Source organism: Periplaneta americana, chromosome 16, assembly GCF_040183065.1.
Source record: "Periplaneta americana isolate PAMFEO1 chromosome 16, P.americana_PAMFEO1_priV1, whole genome shotgun sequence".
Taxonomy (NCBI): domain Eukaryota; kingdom Metazoa; phylum Arthropoda; class Insecta; order Blattodea; family Blattidae; genus Periplaneta; species Periplaneta americana.
In genome coordinates this window covers 174,074,729-174,094,264 of record NC_091132.1, presented here as the reverse complement: position 1 = coordinate 174,094,264, position 19,536 = coordinate 174,074,729, and the positions used below count along the sequence as shown (strand labels likewise).

General features: G+C 34.1%; 1 protein-coding gene across 1 annotated transcript; it reads right to left on the bottom strand.

The window, feature by feature from the left end:
• Nucleotides 1-324: 324 nt before the first annotated feature.
• LOC138691980 (zinc finger protein ZFP2-like) lies at nucleotides 325-19,179 on the bottom strand. The gene is made up of 5 exons (XM_069814686.1): nucleotides 18,999-19,179; nucleotides 15,925-16,081; nucleotides 15,169-15,303; nucleotides 6,465-6,547; nucleotides 325-5,460 (listed from the first exon to the last, which is right to left on the bottom strand). The coding sequence occupies exons 2-5, from the start codon at nucleotides 16,015-16,017 to the stop codon at nucleotides 4,251-4,253; spliced, it is 1,521 nt and encodes a 506-aa protein (XP_069670787.1). The 5' UTR covers nucleotides 16,018-16,081; nucleotides 18,999-19,179; the 3' UTR covers nucleotides 325-4,250.
• Between the last annotated feature and the right edge of the window lie 357 nt (nucleotides 19,180-19,536).

Below are 19,536 nucleotides of genomic sequence, written 5' to 3'. Positions count from 1 at the left end.
GAGAAGGCAGAAACGTAAATCGTGTTTGACCGTGTTCTGAAATTCTGAAGAATTTTAATAATATCGTCTCAATTTTTATGTTCTAGTAATTGTTTACATCACAGAATTTAATTAGCAACAATACACCAAATTTGAAACTTAAAATCATAAAAAAAAAGAGTTTGTTTTGAATATAATGCGCATCAATGTTAGGATATACGGTATTTATTTAAATTTATATTTAATACAACAATGGATCTGTATGTAAACTTTCGGAAAACAGAATATATACAATTGGGCTATTGTTACATTAAATACGGTAAGTAAACATTTGACTCACCACTATTCCATAATGCTTTCATCACTGGAATCCTCGGAGATGTGTACGTCACTAGATTCATTTCCTCTTTCCCCGCCATCATCTTCGCTGCCAACCAAAGCATTTGAAATGCAGCACTTCTGGACTGCTTTTACAATCATTCAAATCCTCTATGCCAGCGTTTCTCAAACGTTTTTGAAGTGGGGACCACTTTTTTAAGTTAGAACAGTTCTGTGGACCACCTTACTCTTGTTCCCTTCGAAAGCAAATTTATCATTTTGTAGGATATTTTAGTACCAGTAAAGTTATATTTTGAAATAGGTTTAATTACCCTAATTAAAATTAATTTAATTCAATTAATTTTATATTAGTATTAACTAATTAAGTTAATGTTAATAGGAAAAAATTCATTTTCGTTTCTTTAATAATTCAGGGCTATTAGAGTTTGGATAATCTTTAACTAAAGAAAATGAATATTGATACTTACATTAATGAGATCGGTGAGCCTGCCGATTCTGGCACAGTTGTTCTATATTTGGATGTATGCTGGTAAGCTTAAGTCGGAGATCGTCACATACATCGAGTCGATTTCGGCAATTTATTTTTATTAGGATTAATGATGAAAACCCTTTCTCACACAGATACGTAGAAGCAAACTGAGTTATAATCTGTAAAGCTTCATTGTATAGTTCACTATATTCTCTTTTCACTTGTGCTGAGGTCCAGAAATCAGCCATATCTTCCGCTTGGAATTTCATTTTAAGTCTGGTTTCATTCGAGAGTTCAATTAACTGTTCTCTTTCACTCAATGAAAGATTGTTAGTTTCAATATCGCAATGAAAGTGATCACGAACCCATGAAAATTCGTAATATTTACTTGGAAAATAAGTTTCAAATTGTGATCTCAGAATTTCGACATGGGAATATACTGTATGTCATTGTTTATAGTCCAATAATGAGATCATTTTCAACCAAAAAAGACTCTAGGGTTGGAAATTGTGAAAAAATCCCGTTTTACACATCTGACCCAAAAACCAAGTTTACTCTCGAACCCCTTTATTTCCTCATGCCCATTGACAACGTCAAAGAATTACCTTGTAGAGAGAGAGAGATTTAGTTCGTTTAGTTTTGAGAATAAATCTGAAAGATTTGCCAATGTACTAAGCCACATGTCATCAGCAAAAATGACGTAAAATCTTTGTTAATTTCGTTTAGAAGTAACAGGACTTTCTGTCTAAATTCAAATAGCCTTGTGAATACCTTACCAGCGAGAGCCAGCGAACTTCAGATGAAGAAGAACCTGTTGTGCTCATAAAATATCGGTAAAGGGAGAAAAAGTGAAAGGTGATTGCTATGTACCATTTCCAAACTCTGAGATCTTCAGCTATAGTGTGATACGCAATTCATTTGAATTTTTATTTTTCTCCTGTCTTTTTTGAAGGACAAGTGGTCCGCGGACCATAGTTTGAGAAACGCTGCTCTATGCAATAGGCCAACGAATAAATGAATAACTGCAATGAAGTCGAGAATCGCAGCAATGCGTTATGACGTAACAAACAATAAAATATTATAAGTTACCGGCGAACTACATGCGGAACGGATTTGCACCCGAACCTAATGCGCACCCCAATTTTGAAGACTAGAATTTACAGAAAAAAAAGGTAAGCATTACATTCGCGTAAATACGATAAGACGTGGAGGAGAAAAAGCCTGGCCTTCTCGTTCCCCTGACCTCAATCAATTTAATTCTTATTATGAGAAAATTCAAAAGGAATTGTGTGTTCAGGAGCCATTGAGAACAGTGAATATCTTCACAAGGATGTTGAAAAGGGATGTCAGAAGTCACAACGGACACCTGGAATATGGAAGAGGATGATCATCCATGCTGCGGTACTTAGAAGCCTGGATTAAAACTCAGGATGGCAGTTCAGAGCGCTATCTGTAGGAGACCCGTACAAAACTTTAAAAACAAAGCTGTAATAAGAAACACATGTACAAACCATAAAACAAAGATATACCTGTACAGCGCTTTTTTTCAGCCACAACGCTTTCCGGTAAACTTTTTGCTATTACAAATTCCAATGGGATATATTTTATAAGCGAAAATGAAAATTAAAATCGCCGCCACTGCCGAGTCCAAGAGTTTACATATTCTCATTATTATCGTTGGTGCAAAAGTAAATCATGCAATCTAGTGCTGCCATCTTCCGTTATTGACCCTGATACTATAGCTCGAAATCGAAAAAAAAATTCGTTATGCTTAAAATCTAGGAGTTCCGTTTGGAACTTATTGTAATATGAGGTATGTAGGCCTAATATTTTTAAACCTACGTTTTTGTTGTATAATGTGATCGAGTGATAGAGTTCCAGTAAACTTTTTTCCAGAAAAAAAAAAAAGCACTGTGGCTGCAATTTTATTATATACAAAGCAAATTTGACTATATTTTTTTACACGAAATTTACTTGTTTTTAAGTAGTATGCGATCACCGCAAAGATTTCTCAGATGCTATACAGTAAATCAAATTTTAATGAGCGCCAGTATAAGAAATTGTTTTCTGTTCTTTTGCCATATAAGTTAACGTTAACATATTTCAGCATGAAGCTATCATAAAAAACAGTATAAATAATTAAAAATTGCCCTCCATCAACAAAAAAACTTTCTAATGAAATACTACATTATGCAACGAGCCTATAATGATAGTAATTAAGACGCGAGTATGTTTGTCTATGAAACGAGCGCGAGTTTCATAATTTTCATACGAGCTTCTTAATTACCATTAAAGGCAGGTTTCATACGACTTTTTATGCTCGACCATATTTCTAACTTGAAATTATTCGTAAGTATTCATATTATTCTTATGTGACTGGGGAGTGAACTGACCTTCTGAAATCTCGTAAATTGGGAGATGTGCGCAGACGCGTAGCTATTGATTTTTTTTTCGGGCAACGAATGTCGACGACCTTGATATAATTTAGAGAGTAAGATAAACGTTAAACTTGATATAACCTTGAAATTGAATTCGACGTTGAAAAACGAATAACAAATTGAATTTATTTGAATATTATTTACAATTAACGCTAATTATTATAGTAACAGAACATAACCTTCTGCGACAATATTTGATTTCCAGCCTGCGTGATGTTTTGCTAGTTGTCTTTCGATTGCATATCCGAGAATCGAAAACCTGAACTTTAATGAATAGGTGTACTTTAATGACATGCATTAAAGAACTGCTACCAGGTGTATAATTACTACATTTCGGCATGTTCGAGCATAAAAATATTTTAAATACAGAGTACAATTAGTTAGCAAGTACGGCCATACTGTATATTATAATATATTGCAATTGCATAGTGGTCACGAGGCCATTAAACATCTAGGTAATTTCTTTTGTCTACTACGACTTTTGTGTTACCTTTCATAGTCGTTTCCTTATTTTCGTCTTTTAGTATCTTCAATCAATCACAACTCACTAATTCACAACATGATTTCCCACGCCATAAGACACATCTTGTCTTACCTTGTGCTTCATTAAATATGAATGTCTTTCTTTAAACATTTACTTTTCAAATTAAATGCAGATTCAGATTTTTATTTCATTTAATCAAAATAGCGGTATTTACGGCATAAATGGAGGTGGTAGATCAAGCACGTTTTTTCTTTTTAAGGAAATAACATTTCCATAGAACGAAATTCCACTATAAAGAATTAATTTCAGAAGTTCCTAGAAATCTGTTATGCTGCTATTTCACTGTAATTATCTTCTTTTACATGAACACCATGATAAATAAACCCAACAAATCATTCACAGCTGATCGATTTACACAAGACATCTGCACGTGAGCAATATTTTGATCGTAACAACATATCATTCAAACAACATTAGAACAACTTCAAGAATATGATTATTGTGCACACATTTCAGTCTCCTTGATATTAAAAATGTGTGTTCACTCAGGAAGTACATTTCTAATGATTTTCGTCTTGTACTTACAGTTATGGTATCTTAGACTTTTCGATAATGCGTAACTTCTTCCACAAATGCAGCATTTGAATTGCTTCTCTTCGGCGTGTGTTTCTTCATGATATCTGAGATTTCCCGATATTGAAAAACATTTCCCACAAGTATCGCATTGGAAGGGCTTCTCCCCGGAGTGAGTACGTGCATGGACTCTGAGGGAACCCGAGTGTGAAAAAGATTTTTCACATATCTCGCATTTAAAGGGTTTATCGCCCGTGTGAGAACGTGAATGGTCCCGGAGGGATCCCGCGTGTGAGAAAGATTTTTCACATATGTGACACTTGTACGGTTTCTCCCCTGTATGCGTTCGTACATGTTCTGTAAGAGTTACCGAACGTAAAAAATATTTCCCACAAGTTCCGCATTTGAATTGCTTATCGCCTGTGTGTATACGTTCATGAATTTTAAGGGATCCCGCGTGTGAAAAGCATTGTCCACAATTGTCGCACTTAAACGGTTTCTCTCCAGTGTGCGTTCGCAAATGGTCTCTTAATGCAGCCGAACGTAAAAAACATCTCCCGCACTTCACGCACTTGAATTGCTTTTCTCCGCTATGTATAGGTTTGTGGACTCTAAGAGATCCCGAATGTGAAAAACACATTCCGCAAACGTCACATTTGTATGGCTTCTCCCCAGTGTGCGTTCGTACATGCTCCCTAAGAATTGCAGAGCGTGAAAAACATTTGCCACAAATGTCGCATCTGAATTGCTTTTCTCCAGTATGTACACGTTTATGAACCGAAATAGAACCGGAATGTGAGAAACATTTACCACAAATCTCACACTTGTACGGCTTCTCCCCCGTGTGAGTTCGCACATGTTCTCTGAGAATTCTAGCCCGCGAGAAACCTTTGCCACAGACATCGCATTTAAATTCTTTCGTTTCGGCGCTGTGTAAGCGAATATGAGCCTTGTGTCTTGAAGCAGTGTTTAGAAACAGTCCACAAATTTGGCACTTAAATGAACTCTTGTCTTTTCCTCTGACGCCCTCTGCCTGAAAGCTGTTTTCACTTTCATTTATTTCCTCGCAAGTCTGAAGTTCAGAACTACTATCACATGACAGATTTTCAAAGGTTATACAATTCTTAGGACTTGTTTTCTTCAGTAGCGATGTTTCGTTGTCATCGGAATTTACAATGCTGGAATCAAAATGTGGTACTAATATAAGTTACAAATCTCACGGCAGTAAAGAATCGATAACACCGTAAAATGATAAAACACAAATAAATAAGTGAATAAACAAATAAGTAAACAAATAAATACCACACAAAGAAGAAAAGAAACAAATACGTCAAGAATAAAGAAGTAAATAATCCAAGAGCCAACAACACTACAATGAAGAAGTGAACACAATCAAATACACAACACAAGAAAATGGTTACAACCCAAACATAATAGACAATATCATAAGGAAGACAAAACAAAAACTCGACAAACACAAAAACACACAAAACAGAACATAGACACAAAAACACAAGAACTATATCACACTAACATACGAAAACAAAAACACACACAAGATCGCATCCTCATTCATACAACTTAGCATACAGAACAGAAAACACACTACAAAGACATCTCAACACATAAACAAATAAATACAACCACACAGGCGTATACAAACTCACATGCAATAGTTGCGACAGTTTCTACATTGGACAGACAGGCAGATCCTTCCAAACTCGATACAAAGAACACATTAAAGCAATAACCAGAGGACACAATACATCTACATATGCCGAACACATAACTAATGCTAACCACACATACAATAACATAAATACAGACATGGAAATCCTACACATACAGCCCAAAAACCAAAAACTCAACACACTAGAACAATACGAAATATACAGACACACTAAAACACACCCTGATCAAATTCTCAACACACAGATCTATTTCATAACACACGCACACACACTATTTGACACAACTTTTCATCACACGAACGCATCCACACAACAGGCAGCGAAGTTGAGACAGCGCCGAGATCTAGTAGGCTGTGATGATGGTGTCAAGTAGCACCGAAACAGCTGTAAGCCGCACATGCTTACATAATTAACACGAGTAAGGTTGTCATTTAATCAATTATAAATTAGCTCATCAAGTAAAGAAGTGTAGACCGATTCCATGCACTCACCTCTCAGACAAGAATTCATCCTCTTCGGTCTTCACCTCCAGGCTTTGCTCCTCCTTCACTCTGTCCACGTCATAAGAGTCTTCCTGAAAAGAGTTTTGGTGCTGTGCTAATTAAATGCTATTGTATTTCAGACTGGAAATGTTCAATCACTGTAGATTCATTTCGAATGTACGTGTACATGACTTTAGGTCTCACTCATCATATTTCATTAGGGGATCTTCTTCAATATCATGAAACCATATAGTAACAGAAACAAATAAAACACGTGTTTCAATATGTAGGTTTCGGTAAGATAATTTATTTCACTGTTGACATTCTTCATTAAAATATTAACTGTCTATCACAATTCATTACTACAGATCTAATAATTACCAAGTACAAGTGAAAACTGATACCTTCTTGGAAATGAGATGGAAGAAATTTAGATTAAATCTGTGTCCTCTAACTCAAGTTACAATATTCTTACTAAAGAAAACAGATTTTTAAGTTTCGTTATTTTTTTTTCTGGTTATTATATGCTTATTTAAGTTTGTGTTAACTCTCACTAAGTGGTTTTATATTTGATTTTATCAGTCTTAGTATTTATTTTATTCTCATTAATATTTTGTTTTATTATTATTATTATTATTATTATTATTATCATTAATTTGTATTACTATGCTTGTATTATCTCCGTCACGATTATTATTATTATTATTATTATTATTATTATTATTATCATTAATTTGTATTACTATGCTTGTATTATCTCCGTCACGATTATTATTATTATTATTATCATTAATTTCTATTACTATGCTTGTATTATCTCCGTCACGATTATTATTATTATTATTATTATTATTATTATTATTGTCATTAATTTGTATTACTATGCTTGTATTATCTCCGTCACGATTATTATTATTATTATTATTATTATCATTAATTTGTATTACTATGCTTGTATTATCTCCGTCACGATTATTATTATTATTATTATTATTATTATCATTAATTTGTATTACTATGCTTGTATTATCTCCGTCACGATTATTATTATTATTATTATTATTATTATTATTATTAATTTGTATTACTATGCTTGTATTATCTCCGTCACGATTATTATTATTATTATTATTATTAATTTGTATTACTACGCTTGTATTATCTCAGTCACGATTATTATTATTATTATTATTATTATTATTATTATTATTATTATTATTATTATTATTATTCTAGTCGTCATGAAGAGCAGTCGACTTTTTGTGTAGCTCCGCTGTTTTCACAGTGTTTAGTTGTTACTACATTCGTCCGTGTCCTCATTTAAGGCGCTTAGTTAACTGCGTACAATGCCGCCTAGTAAAGATACATGTTCTAAATGTAGCGCTGCTTTCTTCGGCAGACAAAAGTTCCTAAAGTGTGTTGGGCCTTGTGGCCTAAGATTTCATCTTGATTGTTTAAATATGAGTGAAGTGGAATACGATTTTTTCATGAAGGGAGGCATTTCCTCCTTCAAGTGTGATGAGTGTACCAGTGCTGCGAAGGCGGTTCATGGTGATAACACTCCTGTGAAACCGACCAAGAAGACCGATAAGAAGATCATCTCGCCTGCTAGAGAACATGAACTACCTAATTTACAAAGTAAGGAATCTCTCTCTGTTCAAATAGAGACGGTACGATTGAATAGTGAATCCATTCTAGATACTTTAACAGTTATTCTGGAGCATGTTAAAAATCTTGAAAAAGAAATGGGTGAATTAAAGAGCGAGAATACTGCCCTCAAATTACAAATGGCCGAGATTTTGGTAAAAAATTCCTGTCCTTGTAAGCCTGATCAGATTGTCCCTAAATTGGGTCAACAGTCCACTGTTCACCCGGTTACTAAATCCTACAGTAGTGTTTTGTCTGACACTGTTAATTCTCGCAATCATGCGAAGTCAGCACCGAGTACTTCATTTGCTCTTACTCATCATAACAGTAATGAGGTAATCTCTGCTGTCGTACGCACAGACGATAGCACTGTTGCGTTATCAAATAACGTAGACTCTGATGGTTTTCAAACTGTCACTCGCAAAAAATTTAAGAAACGAGATCCTAAAGTTGGCACTCTAACTAATAGCAACTTAGAAATGGCTCCAGAGAGAATCAGAACCAAATCTCTTTTTGTTTCTAGATTTAGTCCTAATGTAAACGAGAATAATATTAAGGATTCACTCTTTCATCAACGTAAATTAAGGTCTCTCGAAATAACTAAATTGAAAACAAAATACCAGTCGTATTCCTCTTTTCATATCTCAGTTGATGAGAGGGATTTCGAGTTAATTAATAATTCTGATGTTTGGCCTGCGGGATGCCTCATTGCACCCTTTTTTGGTAAACTTAAACCTGAGCAGCATTTTGCTCCACCAGGTACTTCAGTTGATTCTAGGGTTAATGCCTCTTAATATTATTCTCTAACTCTCAATGCACAGTTCTAATAATCATCTTGAGATATTTTACCAAAATGTTCGTGGTCTTAATACAAAAATTGATGAAATTTTTCAAAATGTAGTAAGTAATAATGATATCATTATCTGTCTTACTGAAACATGGTTATCTGAATCAGTATTAAATACAAACTTATTCCCTAACAATTATACTGTGTTTCGAGCAGACAGAACGTATGAGGACACCAATAAAAAAAGAGGTGGGGGTGTCCTAACAGCGATTAACAACCAGTTACCTTTTACCTGTCGGCGATATGATTTAGAAATTATTAATGAATGTGTTTGGATTGAAATTAAAATGGCTGATGGTATTAATTTATTAATTGGAAATCATTACTTCCCACCTGATTTCGGTCATAATCACTTAAAATCTTACCTCAATTTTCTTGAAAAAAACTTTGATACTCATAATTTTAGAATAGTAATTATTGGTGATTTCAATTGTCCTGGTATGGATTGGTCAACTGGTTTTAATCTTAATGATATTCATTACTACTCTAAAATTAAGTCCAGTGATTTATATTCCTCGTCTTGCCTTCTGGGATTAAACCAAATTAATTTTACTGTCTCAAATAAAAATCTACTTGATCTTGTCTTTACTAATATTATTAATAGTACAGTAAAACTAGCCAATCATTCTCTAGTTTTGGAGGATTCTTATCATCCATCTATCTCCATTAATCTTGAAGTGTATTTGTCGCTACCTGATCACTGCCAATCTAGTACCTTCATAAATTATTCTCAAGGTGATTACTTGAAACTCTATTCCACTCTATACAATCATGATTGGAATTCCATATATCAAACTACTGATGTTAACGTTGCTGCTAACGCGTTATCCCAGATTATGAACAAAGCTATTTCTCTTGCTGTTCCTGTCACTTTCGTAAAAAAATCGCACTATCCTAAATGGTTTTCAAATACCTTGCGTATACTTATTAGGAAAAAGAACAAAGCACATAGAAATTTTAAGAAATTCAAAACTGATCACCATTATCAAATTTTTTCCAATTACAGAAAACAAGTTAAAGCTATGATTAAATCTGACAAATTTAAATGGTTACAATCCATTGATGAAAATTTGAAGAATGAACCTAAGAAATTTTGGAAATACGTAGAATCTTTTCGTAAATCCAATAATTATCCCACCGAATTATTAATAAATGGGATTCACATTACTGATCAGCAAGAAATTGCTAATGCATTTGCTAATCAATTCAAATCGATTCAAAAACAGCCTAATTCTAATCTCTGTTTGTTGGAGTATAATTCTACTGACTTCTTATCCTTACCTAAAATTACAGTTGAAGACGTTTCATTAGCCATAAAAAAGCTTAAACCTAATAAATCAAAGGGCACTGATGGCATTCCTAATTTTATTATTAAGGGATGTTCTAATATTCTAAAACCCGTTTTAACCTTTATATTTAATTTAAGTTTATTAACCGGTACATACCCTATGCTTTGGAAAGAAGCATCCGTTATTCCTATCTTTAAGAATGGTAAAAAAAAATGTTGTTTCCAATTATAGACCTATTTCAATATTAAACAATTTCTCAAAAATTTTTGAAAAAATAATCCACAAACATGTTTCATTTTATGTTAAGAATAAAATTAATTCAGCACAACATGGTTTTACTAAAGGTAAATCAACAACTACAAACTTAGTATCCTACCTTAATCTTGTTATGCCTGTTGTTGAAACCCAAGGTCAAATTGACTCAATTTATATCGACTTTAGCAAAGCGTTTGATGTTGTACCTCACAATATTCTGATAAATAAATTAAAAAACTTTGGTCTCTCTTCTAACTATGTGAGCTGGTTTGAAAACTATTTAACTAATAGACAATGTTGTGTTCGTCTTGGTGATTCTCTCTCGGACCCATTTAATTGTTTATGTGGAGTTCCCCAAGGATCTACATTGGGCCCTCTATTATTTTTATGATTTATTGATGACATATGTAAAAGAATAAGTTCAAACTACCTGTTATTTGCTGATGATCTCAAAATCTTTCGCTCAATAAATAGTTCTGCCGATTGCCAAACTTTTCAAAATGATATTAACTCCATTGAACTTTGGTCTGACATTAATGGAATGAAAATTCATGAAACAAAAACTTTTGTCATTTCGTATTCTCGAAAAACTACTTCCATAAAATTTAATTATTCTCTTAATAACGCCTATATTATTAGGAAAAATTCTATAAAAGATCTTGGTGTACTACTCGATTCTAAATTATACTTTCACGATCATGTTCAATATATTTATAATCATTCAATAAGAATGCTTGGTTTAATAAGGTCTATAACTTATTCTTTTTCTACTCCTGAGTCACTATTAATTCTATACTTTACTTTGGTTCGCTCTAAACTTGAATATGCATCTGTAGCCTGGAATTCCATTACTTCAACCGATTCGGTTAAATTGGAAAATATTCAAAGAAAATTTATTTCCTTATGTGCTTTTCGATATATACCCAATTCCACTGACTTTAACTATGATATTACCTGTAAATATTTTAACTGTTGTAGCCTTTATGCTAGACGTCTAAATCTTGATTATCAATTTTTTTGCAAAGTTATCAAGGGTGATATTGATTGTGAGTCTATCATAAACAATATCAGCCTTCGTATTCCTACAAAAGGTTTAAGATTTCAAAAAATTTTTTATAACCGAAATTCAAAATCACTTTCTCCAGTCTGTAGATGCATAAAATATGCCAATTTGCATGGGCACAATTTAGATCCTTTTAAGGTTTAGTTTCGTTTTGATTATTAGTTTTTACTGTTTGTACTCAATTGTATTCATGTATGTTTTTGTTATTTATGATATTATTTATTTTTGTTTTGCACCTTTGTATCTTCTGTTTGTATATTGTACTGAACTATAATTGGCCTCTGGCTGTTGTTCAGCACACAAATATTAATAATAAATTAATAATAAATAAAAATTATTATTGTCAGCATTATTATTGATATCTGTAAAATTCATGTAGACTATAGGACTGTACCCGAGCACGAACATATGCTCATTTCGGGTATCTATTCATATGTACCATTCCAATTATTGTAAATTGTGAATAAATTTGAATTTGAACATAAAGTAAAACAACTGATATTTAAGACCAGGAACTGGAAAACATTAAATTCTTCTTTTTACGAAAAGAAGCGAATGAGTTTGAGATTTAATCCGTGTAATGCTGTGTTACATTTTAATCAAAGAAAATGCAGATATTAATAAGACATACTTTACTCACTACTGAAAACTACAAAATATTTCCCATCACATTTACAATTTTATAAACCAGTAATTTTTCTATATTTCTCTTGTCGTAATTTCTTAATTCTTACATATATAATTTCAATTGAAACAGAAATTTTAGGAGAAAGATTTCTTTCCTGTAACTGGACACTAGACAAGCCTATATTAAAAACACATTCTGAGAGAGAATGATGTTGATTGCTAATTTTATCAGGAATATTTGCTTATTTTGAAACACTTCTTCCTTCTTGAATTACAAAAATGTTTTTTTCCTCATTAGAAACAAAAGCAAATAGATCAGCATTAATGGATAATTGAATACCTCACTCAAACAATGTTGTAAATCCCATTTGTAACAAATTTGTTACAACGTTTCTCAAAGGAGGTATTTAATTTCATTTCAGCATGAGCACATATTGTGACAGCGACGTGAGATTCGAACTCACGACCAGCGTCCCGCAAGAGAGCAGACCGCGCGTGAGCCGACACAGGCTCCACGGAGCACTGAGGGACGGCGCGCGGCGGAGAGAAGAGAGGGGAAAGGGCCTACGCGACGAGGAGAGTGCGCGCGCATCTGGTGCTGGTAGAGAGGAGAGGGCTCTGGATTGTTCTGGAGAGCTATCTCAGGAGACGCGTCGAACTTTCGAGGCTACGTCGCTGTGATTATAAAAGAAGAAACGCCAGCGAACTCGGGCAGTTTTCAGTTGATTAGTCAGCCAGTCAGTGAGTAAGCCAGAGCAAGCAAGCCAGTCTTGTGTACCGGAGTTCGGCTCGAGTGTGCGTCCGCAACTGTGACAGCATCCGAAGGCCTGAGTTCGAGTGCAGTGGACCGCAGTTGGAGGGACCTGAGTTCGAGTGCAGTGGACTGTCTCTGAAGGTCTGTGGTTCGAGATACTGTGAACTCGAGTGACTGAGCTAGAAGAACTGTGAACTGAGAACTGATAGTTCTGATTTGTAAATAGTGCTTTGTAAATATTGGTTAAGATTAACAGTTCATTGTTGTTCGTAATAGTCCAAGTAAATTGTCATTGCCGTCAGTGGAGTGCTATAACGAATACTGTGTTGAGTGAAAATCCTATTGTTGACGAGAGCGTTTAAGGTGAATTGTAGAAAGGAATTATTGTTGGAAGAATAAAATCCTATTGTCGAGTTGAAATAAATTTACAATATTTATGACCAAAGAGTAATTCTAATATAGCAATGGCTTCCAGTAGTATTTCTATATTTCCAATGACTGGCATTCGGAACTGGTTTACAGTGGGATTTGCCTGATCACTTACATGGTGATTAAACAACCTACGTATTTTCCAGAGGAAGAATTTGCATACTGTATTCGTCTTATGTATGACAAAATTCGCAGAAGAAAATCTTGTCAACCGAATGTCGATAAGTATACATTTAGTGATTCTTTCCACATACAGTCATATTAGATATCATTTATCCACATTAATTTTCTCAATTGTATCGAATATTAACAAATCAATGTATGAGTGCAGGATAATATTAAATATACGATGAAAGGTCGTAACATCATTGAAGACGTCATGAAAATATTTGTGACCAACATGGTAACCATAAAACATAATCTGGATTTTCGTAATAAATTTTATTTAACCCAAAGAATATAAAATATATCAATTAACCATATTTTAGGAGATACACCCCTTAAACCTGCTATTCATTACACCTACAAACTTCAAACGTCATACATGACACAAAAAAATAAAAACAATAATCCTGTGGTTTTCATGAATTTGTTTTTACGAAAATGGCTACTATATCAAGTTAATCCAATATTGCCACCACATATGATACAAAGACGTTAGCAACGTCAACAATGAAGTAATAGCCATCCAATTTATAAAAGGGAAAAGTTAAAAAAAGTACACAAAAATTAAGATAAATTATTCAGACACAGAAATATTCAAAATCAAGACATATTCACAAACTGCATTAATATATAACTGAAGTTCAGTAAACGCGATTACCAATACAGCTACACTAGAAACAGTGCATCTGAACATAAATCAATGCAATAATCTATTGAATAGAAAATTCTAACAACCAAACCAAGACTAGAACTGATTCAGAACAGACAGTGAACCCCCAGTTTCCTGTTCCAACGTGGTTTAGAACTCGTTCGGAACGAGTGAAATTGGTTCTCGATTAAGAGAAGGAAATGGAAGTTCTTGCTGACGCATGCGCAGATGGTTTAATCTGAAGTTATGTTTAAAATGCTTCGAGAGTAAACAGGTTAAAATAAAAAAAAAAATGTTTCATCAGGAGTGATTTGGAAGATGATGAGGATATATTTTACGAAGAATTAAGTAAGGTTGATAAATATACTTTTAATATGAGAAGAAACTTCGAAGGTCCTGAAAGAACAGTTCAAAAAACGTTTCAACAACGTAATATCCCGAGCTAGTTCCCAGATCGTACACAACTGGCGCATGCGTCGAAAGAAGTTGATTATTCGCACCCGCGTTCCGAATTGCTTGTTGGACCAAATCTATAGTCAAAGCTACTACGATACATTGCACGACTGCACCTATCGATCTATCGATCACAATATCGCCACCTTATAACGCAATAATTTGTCATCAATGATGTCATAATTTCTTTAAAATTACCAAGTGCAGATATGAAAACCCATGATAAATGAGAGGCAGATGACATATTAATAAATATTTTCAGATACAATGCTTATCAATAGTTTCAGGAACATACGGAAATCATCAGTAATACTTTCTCTGTACATCTTAAGTAACATGAAAGTATAATTGCACCACAGTCGAATCTTCTCATACTTTCAAAATTAAAGAACATTTGCCTCATTACGCACGCAGAATATCTGACACACTGAACAAATCAGAACAATTCGATAGGAAAGATACATGTAACAAATCAAGATCGTAATGTTGGCAGCTCTGACATACCATGCTAGCACAAACAATGCACTCCACTTACCTGAGATTCACATTTTAGGGGAAAAGGAACTGGCATCAGCATTTGTTCCGTTTTCACCTCAGAAGTGTGATAAGAGCTGTGGTCCTCATGCTCTGCCTTCATGCAAACCTGTTGAGGATTTGATGAATTCCATTCCTGCATAACAGAGACAGGAAAATCGCTTTATTATCTCTGCTTTTTAAGGATTAAATTAATGTCTTACATTCAACACTTTAGGTATACATGCGAGCACTTAGCTGCTGCTTGCAGCATACTGGAGGAATTATAAAAAAAATTGAAACTGTAGATAAGAAATGAGAATCCAGACGCAAATAGCAATTTGTTGCTTCTGAGTGAGAACAATATGTAACAATATCTACAAGATTGTTATTTAGTCAACTGTCTGAAGACAAGACTAAACCTCACAAGTGACACCAACAAGGCATGACTTATGAGGCAACTAGGCCAGGAGTTAATGGGTTAGGGTGGCCAGTTCCCTTCCCCTCCTTTGCATACATCGCCGATTAGCTACATATTACATTAATCACACTTCAGAATCTACTAGTTTATTACACTTATACAGAGCGCCTGACCGGAGAACAGGAAGTCGCAGGTTCGATTCCCGCTCGAGGTTGTGAAATTTTTCTTTCATACCATGGCATGATTGTGACTATAATAGCATTTAAATTCATAAAATTCATTAAAATAAATATATACTATATAACTGAAACATAATATGCAGAAAGAATATAAGTACAGCTCAATTTTTCAACTTACCTCCAATAAAGGCTTCCGTTCTTTTATATCTGTATCTTCATTTAACTGTATATCCAAAGGGTCGGTTTCAGGCTCCATCTTGACAACATTCATCGCAACTAGATAAGTAGAATCACAAACTGACGTCTATTAAGAAAAGCCAACTGAAATGCCCATTCTGAAAAGGTAGGTACGACCTAATTCAGATTCTTATATTTTTAATGATAATATCGTAATACATACAAAATTGAAATACACGATTAGTTTTAAAAGTTATTATTGAGCACAGGTAATGTAGTCTTTAATTCCTAACTTCTTTTTCGTTCATTCGCAATGACTGTTTTCCATGAAAAGGCTTAAGGAATTATATTATTATTATTATTATTATTATTATTATTATTATTACTATTATTGACGCAATAACCTACAATTTTCACACAAGAAGCCTTGTACTTCGCCTCCTATATCAATAAAGTTACGCCGTTGATTTTCAAGTTCATTGTAAACAGCTGTTTTGTGATCCCATAAATGTTGCAGTTTTGTTGAAGATTCGGAATGCCTGCTTTACGTCAGAATTACCTATAATTTGTAGATGCAGACACTAACTTCTTTGGTTTTCAAGGTTAGTTTATTAATATTATTTCTTTCGTAATAAATTAGTTATAAATATGTTTCTTTTCACTTCGTATTTACAGGATTTAAAGTTCACTGAGTTTACGCGTATTGGCACATTCTTAATAGATAATGATGTGTTTTCTTACGTATCGGTATTTTGTTGAAGGTATGTTTCATCATTTTTTCATTGATCTTTATACTTTCCCTTGGCGTATCTAAATAATATTTTTAAAAAATTTATAACAAATAATTTAGGACAACAATATTATGGTGACTGGCGAGGTTCAAACTAAAACTGGCTTCCTGGGGATCTGAAATATTTCTAGAAAAGCACGACAGATAATCACGTGAAATTAAAATGTATATGATATCTTAGACCATTCACGTCAGAGGTAACAACATAAAGCGGCAAAACATTGTGAATTTACTAGCCACATAAATTGGAATAGGGTATTGCCATTAATTGATTGGAATAGGATATTGCGAAAGAACGTCATTATTATATTTATTTTTGGTATAAGTAACATTTCTTTAAGTATTTATTTATTTTCCCGTGTACCATCAATAAAAAACGCGTATGCTTTTAAATTTTTAAAGTTGTAAGTGGCTGTATGCAAGTACTTACGCGGTATTCTGAAACTCAAATAAAATACAATTTCGGATTCCGTAATAAATTACGTACATGATTACACTGAATCTTTATCATATGCACTTAGTTTTGTATAAATTAATGTCGAAAATGTACATGTGACAACGAAATCAAAACAATAAAACGTCAAACGTCATGCCTTTATTTCGCCTCTGCCCGCATCCACTCTGAGTTGCCACACCTAACCATGCTCCGGCTTGTAACTGAAGACGGCTCTGCATCTACCCAATTACGTACGCCTATCAAGCCTATGCAGTACAGCAAACAAACATTTTGTACGTTGATCATACAGTAGCGTGCAAATTAATCCGAACAATGTAATTACTTATGCAAAAACACTCAAACGGGATAAAAAAAAGGATCTAAGACATACCTCAGTAATCTATGCAGCTTCCCTTGTTCCTAATAACAGCTCTGAGACGATTTGGCATGGATTCCACTAATTTCCCACAAATATTCTTCATTTCTTCATCGCAAAACCATACACCAATGAGGGCAGAAATCATCTTCTCCTTTGTAGAACAATCCATTTTTTCATTCTTCTTTTGCAAATCGACCACAAGTTCTCAATGGGGTTGATGTCGGGTGAGTTGCCTGGCCAGGGAAGTACCTGAATATTCTTCTTGTTGAAGAATTCTGTAGTTTTTCGAGACGTATGGCATGGTGCCAGGTCTTGTTGGAACACACCTCTGCCATCCGGAAATGATTTTTGCAGCTGGGGTACGATTCTGGTTTCCAATAGGTGAATATATTTGTCAGAATTCATCATTCCCTTGATAGGTATTAATGCTCCAGGCCCTTCATGTGTAAAACAACCCCAAAACATTACTTTAGGGGGGTATTTGGGTGCTTGTTGGAGATGAGCTGCTGTTACTTTTTCGGATCCTTTCCGTACGTAAGAAACACGGTGGCTGTGGACCTCGAAATGAGACTCATCGGAAAAAAGTACATTCTTCCAGTCATTCACTGTCCAGTGTTGATGTAATTTTGCCCACATTAAGCGTTTTTTGCACATAACAGGGGTTAGCAGTTGCTTTTTAATAGGCTTACGATCCCTTCGTCCAGCTTCCAAAAGCCTACGCCGCACTGTTGTGACGTGAATATTCGCCCCAGTCGTAGCCATTAACTCGCGGGTTAAGTCGACAGCAGTTAGTCTAGGATTTAATTTACTTTTCCTGACAATTAAGCGATCATCTGCAGGTGAAGTCTTCCTTTTCCGGCCACAGTTTCCTTTTTTCTGGGGTGTGATGGATCCAGTCTCCCTGTATCGTTTTATGATCGAATTAACGGTAGCCAAACCGATGTGACATTCTGCAGCAATTTGCCTCTGTGTCATAGAAGAATGCTCTGCTAATGTTATAATTTTAGACCGTTTTCGTGGAGTTGTATCCATTTGTGAAGACGACAGAATGTACACAGGATTGCAGTATTAAGTCTTCAACACAACTGAAATGCTTATAAGTACGAAATGACAGGCAAAATGTCACATATTCTAAAAAAAAATAATGACAGACCTTCAACAATGGAATTACACGTACTACAGATGCCAATTAAAGCGGTATGAGCAGCTGTGAGGCCAACAATGACAGAAAATGTAAAAATATGTCGTGTTCGGATTAATTTGCACGCTACTGTATATCGCATAACTACTGTTACGGAAAATTGCAAACTATAAAACGAGAACATTAATTTTTTTAATTAGTTCACATGCTCTCAAGAAATGAAAATATAACAACAAAATTTCAATGTACTGAAGTTCATGATCCTTAATGCTAACTAGCAGCCAAAATAAAATGGGTATTCCAATATCATTAAATGCAAATTGCCTTACAATTTCTTTCTATGTGCTAAATGTATGGATACTACATCACACACTGCAAACAGAGAATAAAATTAATAAAAACACTGCACTGTCAGCAATTTTCTTTCCATTCAAATTAAGTTTATGACGGACAAAGATTTGAATTGTGAGGAAGGCAATGAAAATGCAACACTACACAACACACACAAGAGAGAGACATTCAACTGATGGCGGAATATAATCAAGGAAGCCGAGATCAAAATGTTAATAAACATGTACACAAGAGTAACACTTATAAAATTATTTATTTATTTATTTAATCCACTCAACAATTTACAGAGTAGATAAAATGAAAATAACAGTAGTAATACATACAATAATGATATTTAAACTTAAACAGTTACAATCCAATACTACTCAACAATAGATACCAAGCAAATATTACATGTAAATCTCGGTAAACAAAAACAAAAGTATTTACAGTATGAAGAAAACTTAGGTTATATTAAAGTAATAGAGCCAGTGATGAAATGCAAATAACTAGTCACAGATTAGTAACAATAATACA

What these genes read in the sequence shown, in the direction of transcription:
- LOC138691980 (XM_069814686.1), bottom strand. Translation starts at nt 16,017, where the DNA reads ATGAATGTTGTCAAGATGGAGCCTGAAACCGACCCTTTGGATATACAG. An exon ending in AACGGAAGCCTTTATTGGAG is followed by an intron (nt 15,304 to 15,924) that starts GTAAGTTGAAAA and finishes TCTGTTATGCAG; the next exon opens with GAATGGAATTCATCAAATCC. An exon ending in CCCTAAAATGTGAATCTCAG is followed by an intron (nt 6,548 to 15,168) that starts GTAAGTGGAGTG and finishes AACTCTTTTCAG; the next exon opens with GAAGACTCTTATGACGTGGA.